At 36.6% G+C, this 15,034-nt stretch overlaps 1 protein-coding gene across 1 annotated transcript in view; it reads left to right on the top strand.

Moving 5' to 3' along the window:
• Positions 1–15,034, top strand: part of WDR44 (WD repeat domain 44) — a 115,758-nt gene that overhangs the window by 82,494 nt on the left and 18,230 nt on the right. Inside the window, exon 13 of the mRNA XM_077145698.1 lies at positions 7,831–7,944. Coding sequence (XP_077001813.1) covers positions 7,831–7,944 — 114 coding nt within the window. The remainder of the gene's footprint in view (positions 1–7,830; positions 7,945–15,034) is intronic.

Genomic DNA, 15,034 nt, shown 5'->3' with positions numbered 1-15,034 from the left:
CTATGAGTCACCCCCAAGAGAACCTCTTTTGTTGCTCAGATGTGGCCTCTCTCTCCAGCCAACACAGCAAGCAAACTCACCACCCTCCCCCTTGTCTGCATTGGACATGACTCCCAGGGGTGTGAACCTTCCTGGCAACAAGGGACAGAAATCGTAGAATGAGCTGGGACTCAGCATCAAGGGATTGAGAAAACCTTCTCGACCAAAAGGGGGAAGAGTGAAATGAGACAAAATAAAGTGTCAGTGACTGAGAGATTCCAAACAGAGCCAAGAGGCTATCCTGGAGATTATTCTTACACATTAAATAGATATCACCTTGTTAGTTAAGATGTAATGGAGAGGCTGGAGGGAACTACCTGAAAATGTAGAGCTGTGTTCCAGTAACCATGTTTCTTGAAGATGATTATATAATGATACAGCTTTCACAATGTGACTGTGTGATTCTGAAAACCTTATGTCTAATGCTCCTTTTATCTACCTTATCAACAGATGAGTAAAAACATATGGATTAAAAATAATTAATAGGGGGAACAAATATTAAAATAAATTTAGTTGTTTGAAATGGTAGTGATCAATGAAAGGGAGAGGTAAGGGGTTTGGTATGTATGAATTTTTTTCTGTTTTCTTTTTATTTCTTTTTCTGAGTTGATACAGATATTCTAAGAAAGTATCATGAGGATGAATATGCAACTATGTGATGATATTGTGAATTACTGATTATATATGTAGAATGGAATGGTCATATGTTAAGAATGTTTGTGTTTGTTATATATATTTTTTTAATTTAAAAATTAATAAAAAAATTTTAAATAAAGCTCTGTTGGTTTACTAAAAAAAGATCTAGTTCAAAAAAATATGACCTCTCTCAAGTATTTCTTACCTCACCTAACATGTAATTATTCATGCTCCCTTACAGTTGCCCTGCCACTTTGCCAATGTTTTGGTTAAAATAACTTGCTATACCATTTTATTTTGCTTATGTAATAGCTAGCATTTTATTGGCCCTTACTATTTGCAAAGTACTTTGCTAAGTGCATTTTATGTTTATCTCATTTAACCTCACAACAGCCCTGTACTATTAATAATAACCCTGTTTTACAGATGAAGAAAAAGAAGGCTCAGAGACGCTAAGACACTCACCAATTTCCCTACAGTTGGTAAATACAGAGCCAGAAGTAGAACCCAGCTCTGATCTGTCTCTAGAGATTATGTACTTAATCGTTGTTTGGCTAGACCATTGGCATCTTGAGGACTTGAATGAAGTCTTTATTCAGTTTACAGTTTTGAGTGCCTATTATGTGCTAAGCACGGTTGTAGGAGCTGTGGATGTTGTAGTGAGCAAAAGTGACAGAGATCTCTGTTCTTATGTAATTTAAATCCTTGTGAAGGGAGGACAGAGAAACAAAAGCAAATTTTTTATTATGTTAGAAAAGGATAAGCATCATGGAGAAAAAATAAACCAATAAAAGTGGAACATGGCAATAAGGAAGATAAGCAAAGGTTCACTGAGACATTTTCATTTGAACAAACTCTGATGGGGTGAAAGAATGGTTATATTGTATCTGGAGAAGAACATTCCAGGTAGAGGGAAGAGCAAATGAAACTGATATAAGGCAGGGATTTTGGTACGTTCAAAAAACCGCAAGGAGATCAAGGGTAGTTGGAGCCAAGTGAGTGATGGGGAGACTGGTAGAAAATGAAGTACCAGAGGTGGGGATGGAGAGATCAGAACACATGGGAGACTGCATGGACTTGGACTTGTGCTTTAAGAAAGATAGAAAAGTCAGTGGTGGGTTTTAGAATAGATAAGTACATAATCTGACTTATCCATTAAAAGAATCGCTCTGACTGCTATACTAAGTAGAATATAGGAGCCTAAGAAATGTGTTATTTATTTTGGTATCCTAAATTACCAACAGAGTATCTGATATATAGTATGTACTAATATCAGTAGCTTTATAGTTTTTCATAGCAATGCAACTTTAAGATGGCATTTTCAGATATCAAGACATTTGAATATGGATTAGGTATTAAATGAAACAAATGGGATGTTTTAGACATGGTAGTAATGGCATGATAGTTATATTTCAGAGAGGACTTATCAGTTGGAAATACATTTTGAAGTATTTAGTTGTAAAATTAATATTATCTAGATCTTGCTCTAAAATGCTTCAGCAAAGCATCTTGTTAAACTTTAACAAGATGAGTAAACAAGATGAGTAAAATGTTGATAACTGTAAAGAAAGTGATGATTACATGAGGTTCATTATGCTGTTGTATCCACTTTTTTTTTAATCTTTATTTTATTTTTTTAATACCAAAAACACAAAGAAAATGCAAACATTACTATTTTGATCATTCCGTTCTACATATATAATCAGTAATTCACAATATCATCACATAGTTGCATATTCATCATCATGATCATTTCTTGGAACATTTGCATCAATTCAGAAAAAGAAATAAAACGAAAACAGAAAAAATATTTATACATACCATACCCCTTACCCCTCCCTTACATTGATCACTAGCATTTCAAACTAAATTTATTTTAACATTTGTTCCCCCTATTATTTATTTTTATTCCATCTGTTCTACTTGTCTGTTGACAAGGTAGAAAAAAGAAGCATCAGACACAAGGTTTTCACAATCACACAGTCACATTGTGAGAGCTATATCATTATTCAGTCATCATCAAGAAACATGGCTACTGGAACACAGCTCTACATTTTCAGGCAGTTCCCTCCAGCCTCTCCATTACATCTTGAATAACAAGGTGATATCTACTTAAGGCATAAGAATAACCTCCAGAATAACCTCTCGACTCCATTTGGAGTCTCTCAGCCATTGACACTTTGTCTCATTTCACTCTTCCCCCTTTTGGTCAAGATGTTGTATCTACTTTTGTGGATATTTGGAATGTCCAGAATAAAATGTTAAAATACATACATAGAGAGAAAGTTATCATTTCTATTGGTGATATGCCCAAAAGATGGATATAAAAGAATTTTCATCGTAGTGTTCCTTCAGTTGCCAAAATTTGAACAATCTAAATTTCTAACAGTGGGAAAATAATAAATAAATAATCCACAGAATACTATGCAGTCCTTAAATTGTTTTCAAAGACTATTAAATGACATTTTTTTAAATTTACAATTAAAGGTGAAGTGAAAAATTGGATGCAATATTATCCCAATTTTAGCTAAAATGTATTTATAAATAGAAGAGTTAAATGAAATACTCTAAATTATTAACAGTTATCTGGGTGGTGGGATTTTAGGTCATTTTTATTCGTTTCTTTATACTTCTGTATTTTTCAAAACTTTTCTAATCAACTCATCTCCATTTATTAAAACAAATAGAAGACACTATGAATGCCTTTAGTTTAAACCATTTGACCCAGTAATACCCCTTATAAAAGGATAAAGAAATAGTCAAATGTGGGAAAAGATTCATATTCTGACATAATCATTGAACTGCTATTTATATTAGCAAAATAAAATGGAAATGTCTAAATGAAAGGAGAATGCTTAAATTATGCTCTACCCATGTTACGTGACCAATAAATGTTTTCAAAGAATGAAATACTGAAAATGCTCATGGTTTAATAAAAAGGAGAATATCAAATTGTGTGTACACTGTGATCTCAGTCATATTTTAAGAAATGAAAGACTGAAGATGGTCAAAATGTTAGGAGATACCTGTGATTTTAATTTCAGATTTTCTGCCTTCTATACTGTCTGAATTGTTTATATTGAACATGTATTATTTTGTACTCAAAGATATTTAAATGCTTTGAAAAAAGAGAAGAGGGAAAAGGAAATGTTTAAGGAGAAAAGAAGAGGTCTGGAATCACTGCTTGGGAAATATGCTAAGGACTTAATGAAAGTAAATGAAGGATTATTAAACAGAAAGTTGAATTTTATGTAACGGGGCAAATCTGTTTAGTTTTATGTCTTCCAGCAGTGTAGTCTTACTATAAACTTAAGGGAAATAGTTGTAGTCATCTAGGGTTAGGGATGCTTGGCAAATGATCAGGGAGTTTGTTTTTCTGGTCTACCTCCACAGTTGGCATGAAGATGTTTTTATAAATTGTAAAGTTCTAAACTAATGATAGTGGTAGTTTTCATCTGTTCCCATGACTGTGCTGTCCTAGTTCAAACCCTCATCATTGTTTCTTAAACTTATTGATGTTCTTTCTGCCTCTAGTCTATTCCAAACAGTCCTTTACATCATTGCCCAGAGTTCTTTTCTAAAGCACCAGGTCAGATTGTGTTATCTTTCTTTTTCAGAATTCCTATTTTGGCTCTCCATTGCTTTAGAGTATCTTAACTTTTAAGTCATAAATTCAAAGCTCTTTATGATCTGGTCTCAAAAGTGCCTTTCCACCTTAATCCCTTACTGTATCTCCATATACTTTTTTTTTTTAACTGAGAAATCTTCACACATATGAAGTCCATGCATGGTGTACAATCAGTAGCTCACAATATCATAACATAGTTGAGTATTCACCACCATGATCATTTTTAGAAATTTGCATCACTCCAGGAAAAAAAAAAGAAAAAGAAAAAAACCTCATACATACCATACCCCTTACTCCTCCCTCTCATTGACCACCAATATTTCAATCTACCCAATTTTTTACCTTTTATCCCTCCTATTATTCATTTCTTATTTATCTTTGTTTTTTTTTACTCATCTGTCTATAACCTGGAAAAAAGGAGCATCAGACACAAGGGTTTCACAATTACAGTCACATTGTACAGTCTGTATTGTTAGTCTTCAATAATCAAGGCTACTGGAACACTGTTCAAAGTTTCAGGTACTTCCCTCCAGCCACTCCAAAACATCATAAACTAAAAAGGAATATCTATATAATGCATAAGAATAATCTCCAGGATAACCTCTCAACTCTGTATGAAATCTCTCAGCCACTGAAACATTATTTTGTCTCATTTCTCTCTTTCCCCACTATTGGTCAAGAAGGCTTTCTCAATCCCTTGATGCCTGGTCCCGTTTCATCACCGGGAGTCCTGTCACATGTTGCCAGGGAGATTTATACCCCTGGGAGTCATGTCCCACATAGGAGGGAAGGCAATAAGTTCCTTTTTGCAAGAGAATCCTCATCTGAGCAATAAAAGAGGTTCGCTGGGGGTGACTCTTAGGCTTAATTTTAAGTAGGCTTAGCCTATCCTTTGCAGGAATAACTTTCGTAGGTGTAAACACCAAGATCGAGGGCTCAGCCTATTGATTTGGTTGTCCCCACTGCTTGCGAGAATATCAGACATTCTACAAATGGGGAAGTTGAATATTTCCTCCTTTTTCCCCATTCCCCCAAGGGGACTTTGCATATACTTTATATTCACTGTCCAAATTACTCTTGGATGTATCAGGGCATCACACTAACCTGAACAGACGAAGAAAATCTCATGCCCTCTTCAAGATTCCATGTACTTATGGTGTTCACCTAAATTGACCATACAAGTTATATTGAGAAATGTATACCCAAAATATAAGTTCTGCACCAAATACACATTTCTTCCTTTGGACTCACCCAGAAGTTGAAGTTTACAATATGGACCATATCATCCCTTACCCAGTCTTCTGATATATCTTAGTCCTATCCAGATCAGCTTCATTCATATGTGTACTCAAAGTCTGATCCCTTTTCCAACTTTTTTTGCCAATTTGCTTTTTATTTTTAACTTTTTTTTATTGTATGGCATAACATATACAAAGCAAAGAAATAAAAAAGCAATAGTTCTCAAAGCACTCTTCAACTCTTCAACAAGTAGGTATAGAACAGGTCCCAGAGTTTGTCATGGGCTACCATACAGTCCTCTCATATTTTTCCTTCTAGATGGTCCAGAATGTAGGAGGCTAGAGGGCTTAAATATTTTATCACAATTGACTTTTTCTTCTTCCCTTTTCCAACTTTTTAAACAGTTCCTGTATGGAGTACTGCTGACTCTCATAGCTTCAGAGCTCTAACTCTGAGTCTCAGGTGTCACATAAATACCCAGAGCTTCTGAGAATGACCAGGTTATATACAAACAGCTCAGTGGCTCAGAATTTAGATTGATAGTTATACTTCCTGAATATATGTGACTAGTGTAAGTGCTTAAAATTTAGGACCCTTTACAGTAGACCCCAGCCTGATAACCCATGTTCTCATCTTTAGTTCACTAAGTTTTTATATTCTATTTAGTCTATATGATTGAGGCATGATAATATTTGTCTTTTTGTTCTTGGCATTTCATCAACATACGGTCCTTAAGGACTGTGAAAACCAGTGTGCTAATGTCCATTCGTGTCCCCACACCCAGTTCCTCTAGGTATATCGGGGTTTCAGGATCATATGGCAAACCTACCCCTAGCTACTGTGAAACAATCACACTGCCTTCTAAGGCACTGCACTTCTCAGTTTCCCTACCAACAGTGAATTGGTACATGTATTTCTCCCCATTTTCACTAACACTTGTTTCTCTCTGTTCATTTTTAAACAGTTTTGTTCACACATTGTACAATCCAACCTAAGTGTATAGACATGCCTTTGCCACCATAATCTATCTGAAGACATTTCCTTTTCTCCCACAAAGAATCTATACCCCTTCCCTATGCGCCTCCCCCCCATCCCCCACCGCCTGCTTACATTTAGTTTTGGCATAATGTCTTTATTAAATTCAGGGGAAGCATATTAACAATGTTACTGTTGGCTATAGACCCTGCCTTGCATTGATTGTACTTTTGCCCATATACTATCTATTTTCAGCACTCTGCAATATTGACATTCATTTGTTCTCCCTCTTGCAAAATGTTTTTTTTTATTTGTACATTTACTCACCACTATTTTCCATTCTAGGCATTCCTAAATTATACCTTCTCAGTCTTCATCCTCTGTCTTTCCTTCTGGTTTCATATGTGTCTCCCCTGCCTTTCTCCCTCTATCATACTCACATTCAGCTTGATTCAGTACTACAATTACACAGTATTGTGCTATCCATTTCTGAATTTTTACACTCAGTCCTGTTGTACAATCTGTATTCCTTCAGCTCCAACTGCCCAATCTCTACCCTGTTTCTACCTTCTGTCAACCTGTGTTCTAAACTTCAATTCTCAAGTTTACTCATTAATGTTAACTCATATTTGTGAGACCATACCATATTTGTCCTTTGTTTCTGGCGAATTTCATTCACCATAATGTCCTCAGTGTTCATCTATTTTGTTACATGCGTCATAATTTTATTCCAAAAAGCCTCTGTTTGTTTTTGTTTTGTGTTTTTTTATTTTCCCCCCATCAGCCCTGCCCCCTCTCTGCTGGGGCAAAAACTTTTAATACTTTTAGCTCTTATTCAAGGTTTATCTGAGCTGGAGGCCTATTTTCAGTAGTCAGAATTTGTTAATTAATTCCACAATTGGAACTTGGTTGAGCTAAGCCCCTTTTGCTAGTAAAGTCTCGTTCCTTTCCCCTCGGGGAACCAGGCTATGGTGCCAGTTGGAAAGAGGCACTTGCCTTCGCGGCTTAGGGGACTTAGAGTTCTGTGTGGGAACGCAGCTGATCCTGAAGGATCAGATGCCAAGAAAATGGCAAAGGGGGCTCTGTTAATGAGGAAAAAGACTAATAGCATGATGTCTTCAAAGATGACATTTATTAGGGAGGAGATGAAATGAAGAGATGATGAGTAGTGTGTTTAGCATAAAGGGGAGTCTACTAATAGTGGAACATCATTCAGGCATCAGATAAAAATGATGAGAGAACAAATAGGGTAGAAAGAATATAAGGCTTTTGTTATACATCTCAGTTTTAACGTTTGTCTTATGTCTAAATAGGTATGCAGCGGAACAGATGAAGATCCTGATGATAAAAATGCACCATTTCGGCAACGACCATTTTGCAAATATAAAGGACACACTGCTGATCTCCTTGATCTTTCATGGTCTAAAGTAAGAAATACTTAATTGCATATTACTTATATGTAACTATAACTTTAGGATTAAAACAGATGTTTTATTTGTAGGATTGTCAACACCCTCATGTATTTAAATGTTTATATATACTTTACGGGCATTGTCTACAAATTAACCTAAAAAAGAGAACCACCAGAATAGGCTAATAAAGGTTTATGTTATATTACTTAATGGCTTCTATCTGGATCTGCTTATAAATTTGTTACCTTTTGCTTTTATAAGCAGTAATTTTGTAAAATATCTGTCCTCTGAAGAATGGATATGACTTCAACTATAAAGGTAAAGTTTGATCTATCTAATCAAGCCTACTTTGGGACTAGTCTTATAATTCATGAAATTATTAATGTAGGATTCTAATTATAATCTGTTAATCAATGTTAAATCATTTTCTGATTTTTTTTTCAAGAGAGAAAAATTATTTCAAGAGTAAGGGGTATTCGCCATTGATCAGATATCTTAACAATTTTGCCAGAATTTAAAGAGACATTTAAATTTTCATATAAGGTGTTTGAAATATGAACCCACTTTTGGAATTTTTGCATACCTTGAACTTTCTTTGTATTAAAACCTAATAGTGTGCAGAACCTAAAATCTCTTAAGAAATTGAAAAAGCGCTAAAATATAAAAGCCTTGAGTTGGGAAAAGTCTCCTAAGTTCACAGAAATATCACAGATACCAGTAATGTCTCTTTTTTGTTTTTTAAAACTGTATCAGGAGAACTTCAGGTACCATAAAGATATCACTCATAACTCTTGGAAAGTCAGACGTTTCCTGAATGCCAGCTTTTTTTTCATACCTTAGCAGTAGTTTATGCAAGAACTTATTTATATTTGTAGTGTTAATCAGTGGGACACATGAGTCTGTTCAATTCTATACAATCATATTTACCTTTAATATAATGATATTACTTATAGACCCACTAGTGAACTGCTGTCACTTCTATTTATTCACTTTACAATTAAGTTCAACCTCATTAGCTAACTGTTCACCCATCTCAAGCCTCTGTGTATCTCTAGGTCCCCTATGTTGTATATTATAAGCCTCTGATTTTACCTTTACCATGGTCATAAAAGTGGAATCATACAGTATCTATCCTCTTGTATCTGGCTTATTTCATTTAGCATTATGTCCTCAAGGCTCATTTATCTTGTTATGTCGTTCAGGACATCATTTTGTCTGACTGCTGCATAATATTCCATCATATGTATGTACTATATTTTGGTAATCCATTCGTCTGTTCATGGACACGTGGATTGTTTCCATCTTTTGACGATTGTGAATAGTGCTGCTATGAACATCAGTGTGCAAATCTCTGTTTGTGTCACTGCTTTCAGCTCTTCTGGGTATATACTGAGTAGTGGTATTGTTTGGTCATGCAACAACTCAAAATTTAGTTTTCTAAGAAACCACCAGACTGTCTTCCAATAGCAGCTGTACCATTATACATTCCCGCCAGCAGTGCATAAGTGTCCCAGTTTCTCCACATCCTCTCCAACGTTTGTAGTTTCCTGTTTTTTAATAGTCATTCTTATAGGTGTGAGGTGGTATCTCTTTGTAGTCTTGAGCTGCATTTCCCTTATAGCTAATGAGAATGAGGTTTTTAGCCATCTGTATTGTATTATAAGCAGCATATGGCTGGGTTATGTTTTTTTGAATACATTCTGCCAATCTGTAACTTTTAAATGGTAACTTTAGACCATCAACATTCAAAGTTATTACTGGGAAAGTGTTCCTTAAATCCACCATCTTATCCTTTGGATTTTATTTGTCAGATCTATATATTCTTTTCCATCTTTCTCTTTTTAACCTTTAAGTTGCTCTTACTGGTGCTCTTCAATTCTGTGCCCTTTTCCAGACCTCCCTGTCTTATCTTTATTTTTGGCCGGCAGAACTCCCTTTTTATTTCTTGTAGGGCTGTTGTGTTGTTGACAAATTCTTTCACCGTTTGTCTGTGAAATTTTTAATCCCTCCCTCATTATGAAGGACAATTTGACTGGGTACAGATTCTTGGCTGGAAATCTTTCTCTTTCAGGATCTCAAATATATCATACCACTGCCTTCTTGTCTACATAGCACCAGTTGAGTAGGCCAAACTCAGTCTTATGTGGTTTCCCTTGTATGTAGTACATTGTTTTTCTCTTGCCGTTTTCAGGATTTTCTGCTTCTCTTCAACATTTGACAGATTGATTAGTATGTGTCTTGGGAAAAGACTATTTGGATTTATTCTATTTGGAGTTCTTTGAGCTTCTTTGACTTGCATATTTATGTCCATTTTATGTGCTGGGATTTTCCCCCCATTATAGCCTCAACTAATCTTCCTAGCCCTTTACCCTTCTCTTCTCCTTTTGGGATACTGATGATTCTTACATTTGTGTATTTTGTTTTGTCCATCATTTCCCTGAGATCCAATTCAAATTTTCCCACCGTTTTCGCCATTTGTTGTTCTGAGTGTTCAAAATCAGTTGTCCTGTCCTCTAATTCTCTTATTCTTTCTTCTGCCTCTTCAAATCTGTTGTGTCTCTAGTATATTTTAATTTTGTCTACTGCATCTTTAATCTCTGTGATATCTTTTTTCCTATTTATTCTTTCAGATTCCTCTTTATGCTCTCCTAGTGTCTTTTGATCTCCTTTATGTCATCAGCCGTCCCATTGATTCTTTTTAGTATTGTTATATGAGCATCTTTGATTAGTTGTTCTAAAGTCTTTGCTTCCTCTAGTTTTTTAATTTGGTCATTAGGCTGAGCTATATCTGTCTGCATCATGGTATGCTTAATGATCTTCTGTTGCCTTCACAGCATGTAAATATCTTGATGAGCAGGGTGCGGGTGCAGGAGTCTCCAGAGAGGAGAGGCAAGACTGTGTGCTTGCAGGAGAGGTGGGTTGGGCTGGGGCGGGCATGCACTTGCACAGTGGGAGTGTGGGGTGGGAACGCATGCAGGGTGTGTGAGTCGGGGTGGGAGCACTTGGTGCACAGTAGGGAGCCAGATGATGGGGTTCAGGTTGGGGGGAGTCATAGGTCACAGGCAGTGCACGTGAGGGTAGTGCATTCAAAAGGTGTGGCTTGGCTTACTTCCTAGTCCCCACCTCCCTGTCCATGCAGTACTGAAGGTTCCAGGCCTCTGTCTGGAAATGGACACAGGGGGCTGTTTGCACTAGCTGGATGGTCTCTGGTTCTCTGCGCCTCAATTCTTTAGCTTTTGCAACCAGGGCTTCCCTATGTGGTGTAGAAAATCCTCCCGGGTCACTTACACCCTGGAATGTCCCAGTCACTTTCCGTCCCTTCTCTAGCTGTTCTTTGGAGCAGGGGTGAAATCGATCTCTCCTTTACCACCATCTTCCTGGAATTCCCCTGAGTGCCACCTTTTGAATTACTCCATTTATGAATTGTTTCTTCTCTCCTACCTAGGTGTTCTGATTGCTTTTCATAACCCATCCATTATGTCTTTCCAGAAAAAACTTGGATCTCACTGTGGTTATAGGTAGTCTCATTCTTAAATTGAGCCCTAATTGTGTCATTGTATTCCTCCCCCATCCTGTTCCCTAAATTGGCAGACGATGGAAAGCTAAGGGTTTGTAATCTGGTAATCATACTCACCCTGAATCTAACCCTGAATAAGAAGTACGTACAAAGCACATAATTGGAATTTTGCACTCATTTCGTCTTCTCATTTTATTTTTCTCTTCAACATTGGCTTTCCTGAAATGTAACAGTAAGTTGAAGAAACTAGATCTCTGTTGACCACCTTCTAGTCAGAATAGTACCTTTTCTTTGAACTGATTCTACTTTAAACTTTCTCTATCATTTGATGATTTGACACTAATTATCTTTCTTGAAATATTTTTCTTGGTTTTGGAATACTGTATGTTCTTGATTCACTTCCTGTCTCATTGGCCATTTCCCTTGTTTCCTTCTGAAACATAAAAAGAGAAGGTTTGAACTTGACCCCTAATATTTCTACTTAGAATGTAGCCTCAGACGGATTACTATAAATTCTTCCTATTAAAGTAACATTCAGTCATTACCTCACAGTGTGGTTTTAGGAACTGTTGAGAATCTATACAAATGTAATTGCTTTATATTTTATAAGTACTTTTCATTCACTCAAACCATATCTTTTGATCACTTTACTGTCCATAGAGGAGATATGGCCCAATAGTTAAGAGCATGAGCTCTGGACCCAGGCTTTCTGTTCATATCCTCCATAGTCTGTCCCTTACAGGGACATTGTGTGACATTGGGCAAGTTACTTAACCTCACCATGCCTCCTTTGCAGAATCAGCATAATTAAAAAAGCTTCCTCATAAGGCTATAGGGGGAGATTAACTGACTAAGTAAATGTAAAGAATTTACCTAGAACATAGTAAACACTCTATTAATATTAGCCGTTGTCATCATTATCATCACCATCATCACAATATGCCAGATAGTATTTTAGGAGCTGGAGTACAAAATTTAAGTACTTAACATGTGATTTCTATTTGTACCCTCAAAACAACCTAATGAGATAGTTGATATTTCCTTAACATGGATTAAAAGAAAACTGCTTAAGGAACTTGCCTAGAGGCACATAGCTAGGGAGTGGGAGCATTGGGATTCAAATCACATGTATTTGAAGCTATTACCCTCTAGCTCATTCCTGTGTCACAATAACTAATTGGTACAGGAAAACAGGATTACAAAAATGACAGACATTGGACATGTTGCAAAGATTTAAGAAATCTTAAAATTCTTATAGACTTTCCTGGCATTCTTTTTTTTTTTTAGTGAAATTAGAATGGAATAATAATAGGAGTTAGTGTCTCCCCAGCTACCTATTTGTCTCAGGTGAGTAATAGGCATTTTTACGGACTGGTGCCAGTCTGTTAACTTTCTTACTAGTCCCTGATGAGATAAATATAGAATACCAGTCTGTGAAGAGATAAGTACAGAAACCAAGAGTGAACATTTAGAAATTTTTATGGCAATTTTTCAGAATAATTTCATGCTTGTTGTAACTAGTGTTAAAAAACTGGGGCTTCATGCCTTGACTTAGAAGTAGATTGGTGAATGATGGTATAGATATATGATCAGATATTGTGCTGCTGCAAAAAGGAACAAAGTTATGAGGCATGCAACATTGTGAATGAACCTGTGGGATATTGAGTGAGGCGAAATAAGCCAGAAACAAAAGAGCAAATACTGTATGGACTCATTTAGAAAATATTTATAAGAAAACAAGGGCCTAGATTGTAAGCAATTATAGCAGTCACATTTACTCCAGAGTGGTAATTGTTATTTCTAGATTTTGAGAGGCTGTTTTATGTATGTGTAACCTGGTACTTTGAGATAAGAATGAAGTTTATCAGGTCGAGATTAAGGTAATTCAGAATATAGGGGTAAGGAAGACATTGCGTGTATTTTAGAAACTCATCTCCTCTTTGAGACCAAAGGAAGAAAGGTTTATTTTATCCAGAACCTAAATTTTCTGTAGCACATAATCTAATTCAGTCTGTCTGTGTAGATCATTTAAACAATCCAGACTCAGGGAGCCCAGAGTGAAAATAAGGGCCTTTCCTCCTGTATAGTTTAATATAATGCCTGGATACATCCCAGAGTATATTAAGCAGATAATCAAAAAATATTGGCAAAGTCCCTTTGGAGAGAAGGGAGAAAAAATATGGAACTATTAAACTTTACCACCAGGGAAACCCTGGATACTGTGTCAAACATGAGGCACACCCAGTCAGTAGGCCAAGCTCTTGATCTTGAAGTTTACTCTTGTGAAGCTTATGTATGTAGTGGAGAAGCTTAGCCTACTTATAAACAATAAGTCCCTCCCTCTCCCTCTCCCCTCTCCCCCTCTCCCCCTCTCCCCCTCTCCCCCTCTCCCCCTCGCCCCCAGCCCAACTCTGCCAGTGAAATCAATGCCCTCCCCATGACATCCAGGGGTGAAAGTCTCTATGACAGCATGGGAGATGATTCCGGAATGAATCTGGCCCTGCACCATGGGATCAGCAATGCCATTTGGACCAAAAAGGGGAAAAGAAGTGTAACAAATAAGGTGTTAGTGGCCAAGAGAGTTCAAATAGAGACAAAAGGCTACTCTGGAGGTCACTCTTAGGCCAGCTTCAGTTAGATATTGCTCCCTACCATAACTTGCCAACCCCCAACCAAAACCATTCCTACCAATCCTAAAGAATGCCTAGGGCATTACATAAGATTCTAAAAAGGTTCCATGCACTAGGGTAACTTTCCAGAAACCTATGACTTCCGGATGGATCCCTGCACCAGGTAAGTCCCAAAATGCTGAGGGATTAGCCTTTCCAGAATATCAACTACTTCATCCCCCTAGCCCATGTTATTGACAGCCCCTTCCAACATGAAAACATTAGAATGGCATAGTCCATATTCCCCTAAAGAGTGTGAGAAAGATCAAAGTTGATGGTGGAGTTATACAGAGAAGGTGGGGTTTAACAAATGAGTAGGCTTGCTGAATCATTATATTGATATTTCTTTTAGTTTCCAGTATCTTAGAGCAGCTAGAAGTACAAACCTAAACTTATGGAGTTGTAACCCATACCAAACTCCTAAATCTGTTCTACAACTAATTGTTGTGATGTGCTTTGAAATTTATTGCTTTTTTGTATATATGTTATTTTTCACAAAAGAGGGGAAGTCGATTGTGATGATGAAAAAAAATCCAACTTAAACAAAAATCTATTCTCCCTGAAGAGCTGTTTCACACCTTTACCAAACTCCTTATATCTCGTTATCTCCTGCCTTCCTTTAGAGAAGAAGGTATCATATCTTAGAGAAGAAATTGATGCAAGAACTTCATTACAACTTCTGGCCTTTCTCTGCTCCTATCACTATTATAAGACAGACTTCATTTTAAAGCTGTACTTATACCTGATCCTTACCACCTTAGTTCAGAGTATGATTTGATGCTTGATTCGGGAACAGTTCTTCTATTTGTGCTTAATCCCATTCCTTCATTTCCCTTAGGGTTTTCCTTCATCAGTTACACCTCTCTCCTATATACCTTCAATTTAATCTCTTTGATTCCTTCCCCTAAGCTTAAAAACA

This window comes from Tamandua tetradactyla, chromosome X (genome assembly GCF_023851605.1).
Source record: "Tamandua tetradactyla isolate mTamTet1 chromosome X, mTamTet1.pri, whole genome shotgun sequence".
NCBI lineage: Eukaryota > Metazoa > Chordata > Mammalia > Pilosa > Myrmecophagidae > Tamandua > Tamandua tetradactyla.
Note: the sequence above shows the minus strand (reverse complement) of the source record. Positions and strands in the feature narration are given on the sequence as shown.